This window comes from Tursiops truncatus, chromosome 3 (genome assembly GCF_011762595.2).
Source record: "Tursiops truncatus isolate mTurTru1 chromosome 3, mTurTru1.mat.Y, whole genome shotgun sequence".
Taxonomy (NCBI): domain Eukaryota; kingdom Metazoa; phylum Chordata; class Mammalia; order Artiodactyla; family Delphinidae; genus Tursiops; species Tursiops truncatus.
In genome coordinates this window covers 113,901,193-113,915,450 of record NC_047036.1, presented here as the reverse complement: position 1 = coordinate 113,915,450, position 14,258 = coordinate 113,901,193, and the positions used below count along the sequence as shown (strand labels likewise).

The window sequence follows — 14,258 nt, the reverse complement described above, 5'->3', positions numbered from 1 at the left end:
AACCCTCAGTACTTCTGGCCCCTCCCGAGAAGAGGCAGGATTATGGACACTCAGAGAGGGAGGCAAAGGAAATTCTTGGCCCTGGGCTTTCATTTGATTGTTTTCCAATGAGCGTATCCATTGCTAAAGATTTCCTCTAAGGTCTCAGGGCTAGAAAGGGCCCTTGCTTTCTTGGACCAGCAAACAAAGGCAATCAGTAAACAAGAAATCAAATGGGAATGCCAAAGGCCAGTGGGTAATGGTAACAGTTCCTCTCCTGCCCCCTTTTAGGAAGAAAAGGAATTTTACAACAGTACTCCGCTATCCGTTATCCTAAGGGAATAAAGAAAGCCCAGCCGTTCACTTACATTTTCCCTAATAGCTGCTGCTACACTGCTGGCTTGGCACTTTTCACTAACAAAGCAGAATCTTAGCTGGGGCCTGTAAGTGTGTGTGTACGTGTGTGGGTTTTGCCTGCAGGCCCCAGTGGCTGAGCTCTTTAACAAGCTGAACTTTGAGTTAAAACTCCACCCTCGCTGCCTCATAGAGCCCCTTGGTGCCAGTGGCCGTGCTCTGTCGTTGCCTCAGTGGAAGGTGACTGCAGACACAGAGTCTCAGGCCACTTAGTGGAATTTACATAATCACATCAGCCTGCTAATCTTCACGATTTGATGTGGGTGCGCTGAGGGCATTGTGAGTTTAGGTGAGAACTGGGTTGGGTTAGGATCCCTGGACATATCTATTTGGTTTCAAGTATAAGGAAACCTTGATTCAAGTAATGTCCAGAAATGTGAGGAACACCAGAGATCTGGGTTTGTAATTCGGCAAGTTCCTTTCCTTCTTGTCTTTTGGTCACACAAATTGCTTCTGACGCTCTTAAATGTAGAATGGTGATGGGGGTCCTGAAATTAATAGCACGTAGAAATTTGCCACGTGGAAATTTTCTTGGATAAGTTAGCATTCTCAGGGAACCTTTACCTTTTCAGGATGTAGGAATAAAAACAGTTAAAGTAACACCTACCCCAAATAAATTCAGCCATCCAGAGTAATTAAATATCATTATGCTAATTAATAATTGTTACATGTGATGTGTGTTATAGGAAGTACGTTTAACACAAATCTAGCATTATCTTTGAATTCTTTGCCCAATTTCTGGCACATAGTAGGTATATAATAAATGTTTACTGAAAGAGTAGACTGTCTCTCGGATCCTAACCACCTTTGGAATACTTATACCTTCAGTTTTGATGGCTTTGCTTAAACAGGCCCTCAAAATGCAGTAATGTAGAAACTTAGTTCAGATAGATCTGACCCCTTGTTCTTCACTGAAGCCTTTGCGGACTGGTCAGGAGGCTTTTACCTAGATAAACTCCCTTTTTTCGGCCCTCCTTCCTGCACCTGGGAGATCTTTCTTCTGTTTCAATCACCTTGACTTTTTTAAACACTACTGGAGAAAGGGAGTGTTGGCAGACGGGTAGGCTTGACAACATGCATTTCTTAAAAAATTCTGAAAATGCATTCCTTCTTTAGATTTTGAACAGATTAAACCAGCAATACGTGGTTGTAAGAGAGTCAAATACTAGACATATAGAGTAACAAAGTGGAGGTTCCCTTTCTCACACCCTCAGTCCCTCCTGGCTAAGGGAGTGTTTCCTGTGGTGTGTTCCTTCTTAAACGTTTTCAGCTCTTTCACACATGCACGTACAGTGCTGTTGGAAGCTCTCCTCTGGCTATTGAATCTTGTCATCTATGAAGATTAGATGCTTTTCAGCTGCCTGGGCCATTACACAGCTCAGGTGAAAGGCAGGTCATGGAGGCTCAAGTTGAAATGAACTGCAGTGCAGAGGTTGCCGTTCACATGCACCCAGAGAGACGTTCCAGCTTTTGGAATTGCATCCATACCAGGCACATGTCTGTTTGGTGGCCCTGGTTCTGCTCTAAAAACGTAAACAATACGTACTTTTCCTACGGGTGTGAAGGCGCTTTAGAAAGCTGGCTTGGTGGTGGTTTGGAAGCATGCCTGGGGACTGATGGCTCTCTGCTAATTCTGGCACCTGCTTCTCTCTTCTGATGGATTGGAGCCTCGACCTGGCGTATGTCAAACCCTCAGCCTCCTTACCTGGGCCAAGCCAGATGGAGTGAAGGCACCCAAGGGTGCTGGCTTCCCTGTGAGTGACATGCCAGCTTGAATCAGTGCATCAGCAGATGCTCCACCCTGATGACCAGGGCCCACCTTGTGAGTCTGGGTCCTTCCATAAGTCTGCTTTGCTCACGAGGTCTCCTCGACTCGTACTCACTCCCAACACTTCCCATGTTCTTCCCATGTTGCACTATCACTCCCCTCCTTCTTGGAGCTGCCGGGAGGAGTGAATGTGACAATTCACGTAAAGGGCCTGGAACATTGCGAGAGCTCAGAACATGGTCCTTATTGTTGCTGGTCGTAATAACAGTAGTATCAGCAGAATCATAAGTCCTCAGTAAATGTTTAGCTGCTATTATCATTATTATACATTTGCCCTTAAAAATTTCAAGCTTCTGTAAACAGCATGTGTTTATACCATGTGAGTGCCCAGTAGCCCTTAGAACACTCCGAGATGCACAATAGTTACTCCACGGAGGCTGGGCGTTCTTTCCACAGTTCTCTAATAGACATCTGTTTATTAGGAAACTTGGACTCTCTTTGGACAGGATCTTGTGTCTGGGACCTTCTTCATTTGGAAAAGGAAGGAGGCTCCTGAGCCCACGGGCACCAGGATGGAGCAAGTCTCATGTGGGAGCCTTTCTCTCTCACAAAACAGCTTTTGTAAATGACACAGGCCATTATGGTCCTCCTGTGTAATTTCATGACTTAGTATAATGACTCAGATAACCCTAACAATGGAGGAATTATAGCCTCATTTTACAGGACAGATTATTTCAGTGGTTAACATGTTTTCGTTCCAATTAACATTCATTATTTTGTCTCTAGTTCAAAGTAGCCACCATATCAACTATCTGAGTATCTTCCATCCTTGTTTCAGAAGCAATCAGTTCTGATTTTGCAAACAAATTCAATCTCGGTTTCCAATGGGCAGTTTGACGTTAACATGAAAGTAAACTGCAGTAATGCTGGCTGCCAGCAAACAGACACTGTGATTAATGGAAAGGGTTGGTTCCTTGGTGGGTTCTCCAGGCCTCTGAGCTGACAGGTCTGCCGTAGAGATTTGACGAGAGAGCAGAGACAGGACAGAGAAGAAGGGACTGGGACTGGTTATGTAGGCCTCTGTTTTTTCCTTCCATTAAATGGAGTAATGGCAGCATCTACTGCCAGGGTGTTGTTGTGGGCGAGGAGTCAGGGAGATGTGTTCAGGGCATTTAGACTGGAGTGGAGCAGTCACAGGAAAGAACTGGGATGCAGCTGCTACTATTTGTGACCTGGAATTGCTTTTCTCTTTTACCAGCTGTTCATATGCAGAGTAAAACAGTTCTGTCAAAAGTTATGCAAACACGTTAGAATGCACAGTGTATTAAATAAAATGAAGGGGTCTTGTCTTCTTCAATAAGTGACGAAAGGACTTCCCTGGTGGCGCAGTGGTTAAGAATCCGCCTGCCAAGGCAGGGGACACGGGTTCAAGCCCTAGTCCGGGAAGATCCCACATGCCACAGAGCAACTAAGCCCGGGAGCCACAGCTACTGAGCCCACACGCCACAACTACTGAAGCCTGTGTGCCTAGGGCCTGTTCTCCACAACAAGAGAAGCCACCGCAGTGAGAAGCCCGTGCACCGCAACAAAGACCCAAAGCAGCCAAAAATAAATAAATAAAATTTTTAAAAAATTTGAAAAAACTGTCAGCAGTTCTATACAGCTGCAGCTCCTTCCCCCACTGCATCTTTCAAATATTTTTGATACACTTTGTTGAATTTCATCCTGTGGGATTGATGTCAGGAAATTTACACCTGCATTTGTATTGATTGCTGGAAAAAAGTTCTCTAGAAGTCTTTGTTCTGACACTTTTACTGTGGGCCCTGATTATGGCCCTACCTCTGCCCATGCTCGTGTGAAATACTGGGTCACAACTCATGTCATCAAAGATTCCCTTGCTCGTCAGCTGGGGAAGTGGCAGGATTTGGGACTTGCCTTGATTGGTGAGGGTCTCTGAGTGAAGAGTGGCAGGGGCCAGTGGGAAGCAAGAGCAGGAAATGCTGACGTGTGGACTTGAGGGTTAAGGTTGACGTTTCCAGGAACTAGGACAGGAAAGAGCAGTCATGATCTGGTCTGGCTTGCCTGTAGCTATTGCCATCTTATAAGAATGTGGTCGTCATCCACCATGCTGCCAGTGGTGAGTTGCTCTTGTAAATAAAATGAATATTAATAAATGCATTTGCATAGTATACCTTATAGAAATCCTCTGAGTGGTGTTCCAAAAAGTAGTTTTAGAACAAGTATCAACATGTGATTCTGTGCAGTTCTGTTAACTTGCTAGAAGATGCAAATAACACATTACTTGAATACTACCCAATCATGTTTGCTGGTAATTTCTAGTATTTGAATTTTTCACTTTAAGCTACATTTCCTTATGAATACTACTAAACTTAATATTTCCTATTTGTTTTAAAAATAACACGTAAATACAGTATTGAGAAGAAGACAGAAAAACTTATTATTTCAGCAGTTCTCAAGAGTTCTTGAGAATTCTCATTTCTCGTTCCCGAGTTTGAAAATTACTCTCAGTTGGGAATTTGGAAGCTCTGTCTTGGAGGTCCTCCCCCAGCTTTGGAGACAATCTCACTTCAAGAGGATGGGGGTCCCTCAGCCCTCAGAAGCACAGGAGAGTCCTCCCTACCCACTTTTCTGCTGTCTTCAGACATATTTGCTAATTGTTTTTTTGCAAGTCTGAATTAGGATTTCTTAGTCGGTCAAATTCTTTAAACAACATGCAATTTTTGTCTTCTGGTTAGGGCTAATAATTTCCAGAAATAAAAGGAGAAAGTTCTAAAAGTCCAAATTAATAAATTCACTTATTTCACTGAGCACACCCATGTGTTAAGGGTCAACCATGTTTCCAAGCACCAGGAGCACAAATGTGGTTAAGACGCAGTCACTATGCTTGAAGAGTGTACAGTCTATTGAGGAAGATAGAAACAAAATGAACTGCTTTGTGCTGTGGTGACAGTCACAGTTGGGTCTGAACGAGGTGTGTGTTGGGACAAATAATGTCATGGTTAATTCTGCTTGGGGTAGGGCTCCCAGGGGGAGGAGAAACTTCATGGAAAGCAGTCGATTTGCAGCTTAGACAAGGGGCAGATATTTGCTCTGTAGGTAGAAGGCGTTTACCAAGTCAATACTGACTTGAGTTTGCATGGCACATGTAAGGGGCTGATATGGCTGGCTGGAGATAGAATCAGTAGGACCTGAGTGATGGGGAGAAGTGGTGAGGGCAGGGAAGGGAGGTGTCCAGGATGGACTCCAAGGCTTTTAGCTTGGGTGTATGCCAGGTCCTATCTGAATCATAGTAGTGTCTTAACATTTGGTCCAGTCAAATCAAGGTGCTTGCTTGGAGGCTAGTAGGGGAGCCTGAGCAGAAGTGATCACAGGACCATGCTGGGCTGAGAGTGCAGCCTGCATGCCTGTGGAAGGGCCCCTGAGACTTCCTGGGGGAGGGGATTTTTGAACTGAGCCTTAAAGGAGGCCTTATGAGGCAGAGAGGGTTGGAGGGGAGAAACGTGGGTAGGAATAAAGATGTTTCAGATCTGGGAAAAACTCACACGTTGGCACAGGGGTACAGAGCCCTTTGGTGGCCTCTGGGAAGTAGCAAAGGGTGGCTGGAGAAAAAATATTTGACATTGGTGGTCAGTGTGTGTGTGTACATTGTGTGCATGGGGGTGTGTGCATGGGTGTGTATGTGCGTGCAGTGTGCGTGCATGGTGTGTGTGTGTGTGTGTGTATGTGCGTATGCACGTGCATAGGTGTGAGTGCGCATGGTGGGGTGTGTACATGGGGTATGTGTGTGTGTGCATGCATAGGTATGTGTGTGTGTACATGGATGTGTGTGTGGCAGGGAGGTTGGAGAGGGAAGCAGACAGACAGTGACCCAGTGAAGACAGGTTCCGTCAGTTTAACAGCAAAACTAGGCGTTCAGACGATGCCCTAGGAGGTGGGGAGAAGATGGAGAATTAAAGCATGGGAGTCGCATCACCAGATTTAGACCTAAGAATCATCACTCTGCTTCAAAAACATACATGCTGAGAATTTTGGTAAACTTAAAAAAAAAGGATCAAGAATAAGCAACTGAGCGAAAGCAATGCCGGTGATCTTCCGATTGTCTTTCTTCTCTCCATCTTGTCGGTTGGGATTTTCTGTGCCGTGCTGTGTGTAGGGTAGGAGGTGTGGCTGCCCCCAGTACCAGCCAGGCTGGGATGAAGTTAGGGCTCTGTGGCCAAAGGGAAGGCTGGCAGGACCTGCCTCCTGGACTAAATTGCTTGTGTCGCCCCAGTTGATGAATGTCTCTGACATCGGGAATAGCAATCCCATCAAGACACCTTCATCGGATTTCACTCTTCATTGACTCAAGAAGTGAAATATCTTAGAGCCAGAAAGCTTAGTCCCTTGCCTCGACTGGGTTGGTTATTTTTTATGGTTTGCCCTGAATTGTGGGGATTGAAATATACACACAATAAGCAGGGAAGTTATGCCTCCTTGGGCTCACATATGCTTGTACATTATTTTGTGTAATTTGGCCTCTGGACAGAGACTGTAAGTTTGGGTGCCGTCTCCGCTAGGGTCCTAGTGGGGTAAGGGACACCTGGGTTTGCCTGGATATAATAGGTATGTTTGTCTCATTCGAATTGGGAAAACTCAGAATGGCTTGGCCTTTGTACCTCTAGTCCCCAAGGTATCCCAGGAGAAGTCAGACGTGGTTCCTCCTGGGCATAATCCATGACCACCTGGCATCAGGTATGAGAGAGAGCTTTCTCCACTGCAGGTGCAGAGTCAAGGACAGTGTTTCACGGGGCTTTTATTTATAAAACTGAGCCCTGATGGTGAAAATATAGATGCCAAAACAGGGGAATTAAAATGGTCCTAGAGCAATGCAGTCATTTTCAGGATAACTTCAACCTGACGGATATATATGGAGGAACTTGGCCATATTTCTTTGTGACACTGGGCAGTTCACTTCTGCTATGTGTGTCCAATTCCTCATTTATAAAATAAAGTTCTTAGACTAGATTCATTTTAAGGTATTTTCTGGCTCAGATAGTCTGTGATTAACTGCTAGTAACCGCTGCAGTGATCAGCACGTAGGGTACCACCCACTCACCCCATAAGGATATATCGAGCATCCTTGATGCACCAGGCCCACTAGGAAGCACTGGCCAGCTTCACCTCTTTGCCTCCCCTAACGCGCTTGATAGTGACGTTCAGGTCCAGAGACAGGGATAACCCACCACTAGCTGGTGATTAATAGGGAGTTCTCTATCTTTTCCTCAAAGCCAGTGGCTCAGTGCTCACTTCTCCCTTGTCTGCCTTTGGCTGAGCTCCTTCAGGCTTCCTTCCTCTGGGGCATCACTGCACACGGTTATGCCTGCTCCAGCAAAGCTGCCCACTCTTTGGACTTCATTGCCGCTTTCTGGGAACTCAAAACAAGAATTGCTTCGGTTGTGGCAACGCACGCTGGGGACAGACCCAGGAGAAGGGCTGCCAGACGCCTGAACTGCTGCCTGTATTTGCTGATTCATTATCGGCATCAGACAGTCTGCTCTGCGAATGATGATAAATGTGTGGTGTTCTTCTGAAGGAATCACGTCCTCTGAGATTAACCCTGTGCCAACAGCCGGCTTGTCCGCTGCATGGCATCCCCTCCCCTACAATCCCCTTTTCAGTAGTCCAGGACACACCTTGAAAGAAGAAAGTGTGTTTGGTTAATAGGAGACCCCATGTCCATGTGATTTAGAAATGCAAACAGTAGATGTTTTTATTCCAGACAGAGAGGCAGGGACAAGGTGGGTAGCTGCTCTGGAAGCGGGGAGATGTTGGAGAGAGGAGCCCCGGTGACAAACATGCAGGTGCCCCAGCCAATGTTCAGGCTACTCATCTAGGTGGGACTGAGATGGGTTGAAGAGGAGTCATCCCTGGACACACTGCAGCTGTGTGAATGTTACCACGCACCTAGCCTCCCGTTATCTCCATCACTGTGGGCAAGGCTCTTTGCCAACTTGGCTTTAGTTGCTAACGTTAGGAAAATGAGTCATCTGGACCAGGCCATCTCCAAGTGCCCTCGTAGGACTTCCTCTGCCACTTCATTGGTCAGACAGGCTCAGCCCTACAACCCGTCCAGCCTGTGATCCCTGACGGTTCCAAGTGTTGTGCTGTGGGCACGTGGTCCTCCTCTCGATGTCAGCCTTCAAGGCAGTTCCCCAAACAGACCTTCCTGCTCTTACTGCCTCCCCCACATCGCTGGGGCAGGTTTGAGGTAGGATAAGAACCAAGTTGGTGGGTGCCGTTTCTTTCTCACTTTCCTTCATTTGGAAGAGGGTAGGTTATGTCAGATGCCAAACCTCAATTCCTGAGGAGCTGGAGATCCATTCCACACCTGGCAGGAAAGATGTCCTCCTTGGGGCCCATGAGTTCTGGGGAGTTCAGCACCATTCCAAACCTAGGGCTTTAGAATTAAGTCATATTTCTATGGCAGTGGTACTTATACCTTCATCTTTTGGGGCAAATGATAATGATAACAGCAGGTACCAATTTTGTTGCTTCCTATTTTCCAGGCATTATACTGAGTCGTTTACCTACATCAGCTCATATCAATCCTCATACCATCCCCTTGAAGGAGATACTATTCCCAGCGCCCCCCCAGCCCCATTTTACAGATAAGGAAACTGAGATTTACAGGGTGAGATATCCTGCTGCAATCACACTGTAAGAGGCAGAGCTGACTTTTGAACCTGTGTTTTCTGACTCTAGCGCCCGAATAAGCACCTTGCAGGACTGCCAGAGCAAAGCACTTCAAGGGCACAGTACCCGCTTGATTGATGGGCAGCTCACACTCACTTGTCCTCCACCCAGAACTCGCCCCTCAGCTGGGAGAGTGGCTCTCAGTGGTTTGCTGGGAAAGCAGCCTCAACTAAGAGAGAAAGGGAGGCCGTAACTGCGGGCCTTTATTTCGGTGGTTTATGATATGGTGATGGGGTTCCTTCTGTCGACATAAGCCATCCTAATAGCACCATTTATCATTATGACAAAGGTTAGGATAGAGGGAGACTGGAGCTGGAATGAAAGAGTAGAATTATGATGATTTTAGCAGTTGAAAGTGACATCACCTCAGAACCGGGCTATCGAATGGCAAATTGAAAGCCGGACTGAAATTGCTTTAAAACGTATCCAGAGATGGTTTTCCACAGCTGTGATAAAGTCATTTGCTTGTGTTTGGAGATGCATTTCTATCTAGACTGTTCTCTGAGTTGTCTCTGCACCCTCCCACTCGGAGGCTGCTGGTCGGCCCCGGAGGCGTCTGAGGCTCTGGGTGCTGTTTGGGGGCGCCTGTGATCTGCCACACCCCAGATGGGGCGCTGGGGAAGCTGACGGAGTCATTCTCTCATTGTCTTTTTAGTGTGTTGTGAATGTCTCTTCATGTCAATAAGTCATGTGTTTACAACATTTTTAATGGCCACATTGCTTTCCTCCATCCATCTGGTGGGTTGAACCTAGGCTTTTGAAACTGTCTCCTGCCCACTGTCAGCAAGTTGGAACAAATTGGGGTGCTGGCCAGGGGCCTTCAGGATGTGCCTGGCTAGGAGGAAAGACCATGGAGACTGGAGCTTCAGTTACCTTATGCCCTCTTTTTTTCATCCTCAGGCAAAAGAAGGGGAATGTAGCCCACAGACACTGGGTTGGACCTTCGAATCTGGTCAAGTGCAAGCCCTGTCCCACGGCACAGTCAGCCATGATCTGCGGCTCCGACGGCCACACCTATACGTCCAAGGTCGGTCTTCTTCGTTCTCTTTTTAGTCATCAAAAAGTACTCTGTGTCTGTTTGTTCTGACAAGGCTTTCTGGGCCAAAACTGGGGCCTGTGAATCTTGGTGGACTTTGGGGCTTGCCCTTGAGAAGCTGCCACATGAACAGACTCTTTGGCCTAAGAGACAAGATAAAAGTATTCTCTCCTATGTAACTGGAGGGATCAAGGGCTTAGGGGAAGTGTGATTCTGAGAGTGGTGTGTGATCCTGCAGTGAATCTAGGCCAGCTTCCTGGAGGAGGTGAGGAAGTAAGCTGTTCCAAAGCTTACTTTGGAGCAAAGATGTGAGGGAGGCCCAGGATGCCTGCCTCACAGACAGCGTGGTGATGGGGAGGTGTATGATGTCGGCACACATTTAAGTTGCATTTATTGTGTATCTAGAATGTACCCAGCACGACCCCAGGTCCTGGGGCTAGAGAGGCTGCTGTGCCTTTCTCTGGGGACTTCAGGACTTACAGTCTAATGCGGGGTGAGGGGGGACAGGGTTGCTAGTATGGTGACAGGTCATTTTAACTCAAACCGGTGAAGAGAAAATGGTTTCATAGAAAAAGGGACTAGGCATAAAGTGGGTCTGTTTATTCTTACTGGAGCAAGAAGGAGAAGTTTCACAGAGGAAGAGCATTTCATCTGGGCTGTAATAAAAGGAATTGCAGGCAAGGAAGCAGGGATCACTAGGGTGGAGGAAGGAGGGGACCATTTGTTCTTGGAACTACAGACAGCGTCCTCGGGCTAAGGTTGTCCATTTGCGTTTGGGAATGGGTACATTTCGGTGGGATAATGAACAAAAGAAAGCACAGAATCGACAAGGGTTTGCTTATTCTTATTCAACAAATATAATTCAGCACCCGCTCCCACACGCTTAGTGCCAGGCGGGGAGAGTTGTGTGTGTGTGTCTGAGACAGGGTGGGGGGCGAGGAGTGGGTCTCTGACTCTCCCATCCCCTCCAGCCAGAGCGGCGCCGCTTTTATCTCTCTTCTTGTTTTCTCTGTAGGGATCATTTGCAGAAGGGAGTCGGGGGCTGATGAGAGTTGTAACTGCCGACTCCCTGGTCACTTGTGGCCACGTTGCCTTGTGGTCCTTGGGCCTGGGCCTTTACGCTGGTCCCACCTCTGTCCCTCCCCCACTGCACGCATAGCTTCTGTTCTCTGCGATCCCCTCACCGTCCTGACCTTTACTCCGTGGAGATTGCATAGACCTGGGGGTCCCTCACTGCCTGCTGTCCTCAGAAGCTTATTAGGATTATTACAAGTAATAATAATAATCATGTATTATTATTCACCGAAAGAGTGAGTCATGTACTTTTATTCACTGAAAGTAGATTTTTATTCTCTCGGATTTTCACAGTTTTCTAACCAAAGGGAATATATGTAACAAAACGGGAAGCCAGAAGGTTCATCTAGCTTGCACCCAGACCCGTGTAAGCTGTTTTAGGATATCAGTATCATAATTACAGCTTGGTAGTTCCTTTGTTCTTTCAACAGGTATCACTAGAGCCCTTCTTATGCACCAGGCTCTGTGCCAGGTGCTGGGGAAACTTATGATATAGTGGAAATAAAAAAGCTGGCTTTTCTTCACGGCCAGAGTCACTAAGCCATACCTCCCCAACGTCAGACCTGCAGTGTGAATTACAGCGTCTCTGCCCAGGGTCACAGCCAGAACGTCCTGGCCCAGTCGCTCAGCCCAGCTGGGCTGAGTGTGCCTACCATCCCCGCTTCGCGTCTCTCCCTGACCCCGAAGGAACCGCAGGCTGGCTTCTAACACCCTGCACCGTCTGGACTAGTGCATTTATAATAGCTTTGATGACTCAGATCTGTCCCCCACTCCCCGAAGGCAGATCAGGCCATCATTGTCTTTCAGCTAAAGCCCAGCTTCTAGGTATGTGAACAATTGCCTGGAGATTCTGTTAAAATGCAGATTATGACAGAGCAGGTCTGATGTGGCGCCTGAGATTCTGCATTTCTAACAAGTTCCCAGGTGACGTCCATGCTGCTGGTCCACGGACCACACTTTGAGTAGTGAGGACTTTGGTTTTTATAGACACCTCCTAATAGGACTCTTTTACCTCCAGTCTGCCTTTCGCCGGCCCCCCAAATCCATTTCCACATGACATAGAGGTGAGGGTCATTCTGCATTAAAAGTCTGTTTGTACGTCTCCCCCACTTAAAATGTATGGATAGCTCTCCTCTTGCAGTCGCAACTAAGCTGAGACCCTTCACCGTCAACAGCAAAGCCCCCCAGAGTCTGTCTCCGTAATCACCTACTCTAGACAGAACCTTCATTCGTTTGTCCAGCAACTGTCTCTTGGACACTTGTCATTGTTCTAGGCACTGTGCAGAGCATGGAAGGGCAGTGGGGAACCATCCCGACGCCATCCCTGCTCACTTGGAGGTTACACTCTGGTAAGGGAGACAGACAGAAATAACTGACCAAACAAATAAATAGGTAACTTCAAATTTTGGTAACTGGTACCAAGGAAATACATGTGGTGCTCTGAAAGAGAGACAGAGTGCTTTATAGCTTCAAATGCCAGCTACCCCTGACGCCTGAGCTACAAGGAGCACTCGTAACCTGTCAGATGTGGCTTGAGATGCTACCAGTTGCCCAGGGAATGTCTCTGCAATTGTTTGCTGGTCAGGGTCCCCCTGCAGTTTGAGCAGGAAAGTTGGCTTTTTGTGTTAGAGAAGCTTGCCTGCTGAGAAGGCCTTTCTGAGGTGTCCTTTAAACTCTGAGAGGGGGCATTGGTAGAATGTTCTAGATAGAGGAAATAACATAGGCCGAGGCTCTAAGGCAGGATGATGAGTTTGAAGAACTAAGAGGTTGCCCTGCTGGTGGCTGTGACAGTAAGGGGAGAGGCGCAGGAGACGAGGAGGAGAGGGCAGATGTGAGGACAGTCCAAGAGGAGACATTCAGCCAAAGCTTGGAAAGTAAGCAGGTGGTCAGGCAATGCCAGGCTTGCAGGACACTTGCTGCTGTAAGTGCCTTCTTGCCCATGTCCGCCTTAAGTGGCAGACTTAAGAGTGTGTGTGGTCCTAGAGGTAGAAACAATGCCTGTCTACCTTCACCAGGCATAGGACACACAGTGGGTGCTCAGCATCACGGATAAGAGACAAGAGCCTCTGAGGACTCCAGCTGAGAAGCAATGGTGAGATTCCAGTCTGTGCAGCCCTTCCGGGATTTGAGTGAAGGGGTTGCAGAGAGCTTAGTGATTGAGAGAAATAAGCCATCCCCAGCCTGGGCCAAGTTGCTTAGCTAAACACCCAGCCTGGAGCCCTGGCAGAGAGAGGCTCTTTGCAATCATTCTCTTTGTGAAGATCCAGTTTGCGCTGTTCAGTTATTCCCTCCAGCTCTGGAGTGAACTGTCTGATCCTGGAGTGTGCGATTAGAGACGAGCCATGAAATGTCAGTGAGTGATCAGGGCTGTTTGGGCAAGTGGCACGTTGCACATCAAACTCCAGCAACAACCCGCCCGCTCGCCTGTCTCTCGTTCGCAGAAGGAGCTTCAAATGCCAGCTCGCCCCGACCCCCGAGCTACAAGGAGCAGTCGTAACCTGTCAGATGTGGCTTGAAATGCTGTCAGCTGCCCAGGGAATGTCTCTGCAAATGTTTGCTGGTCAGGGCTCCCCTGCAGTTTGAGCAGGAAAGTTGGCCTTTTGGGTTAGGGAAGGTTGCCTGCTTACAGGTAGTGGTAACTAGCTTGTTTAAGAGGCAGGATCAGGACTTGGAAGGCTCCTTTGCAATGATTTTTCAAAAGAGGAATGGCTTCCAGGTACTGCTGGGCAGAGCCCCAAAGTCTGCCCCAGCCTGCTATTCCTCTAGTGCCCTTGAATTCCTGTACCTGCCTCAGTCCTGAGTTTCCCAGACCCGGTCAGCTGTCTTTTCTTAGAGCAAAAGAAGAGACCTAATGCCTTCCTATCACAACTGTAGTGCCTTTCTCCCCATCCTCCATGTGGGGTAGACTGAGGCCCAAAGAGTCAAGGGCAGTGGCAGAATTTGACACTCAGAGTCTCTTGCCCGGATATCTGTGATCACCTGCTTCCAGTTAAAACAAAGGGCAGAGGCTGGTGGAGGGGCAGCAGTGCAGTGGAAAATGGTGTGTGTGTTGGTTTTTGACATTAATCTCCTAGCTTTCTATCCACTTTTAGAAAGTTGACGTTCTCTTTTTCCTAAAGAAATGAATCAAATGTCTCATGCTGAAGGCATGTGTTGACTGCTCAAGACCTCTGAAGCCAAGACCAATTCTAAACCCTCGTGGTGTGCAACAAGACTTCCTTCCAAGGGGGATAT

General features: G+C 47.5%; 1 protein-coding gene across 2 annotated transcripts in view; it reads left to right on the top strand.

Annotated features, from left to right (window-relative positions):
* The window catches only part of SPOCK1 (SPARC (osteonectin), cwcv and kazal like domains proteoglycan 1), a 548,887-nt gene that overhangs the window by 395,542 nt on the left and 139,087 nt on the right, over positions 1-14,258 (top strand). For both annotated transcript variants that reach the window (XM_073802558.1, XM_073802557.1), the window contains exon 5: positions 9,815-9,941. In XM_073802558.1, coding sequence (XP_073658659.1) covers positions 9,815-9,941 — 127 coding nt within the window. The remainder of the gene's footprint in view (positions 1-9,814; positions 9,942-14,258) is intronic.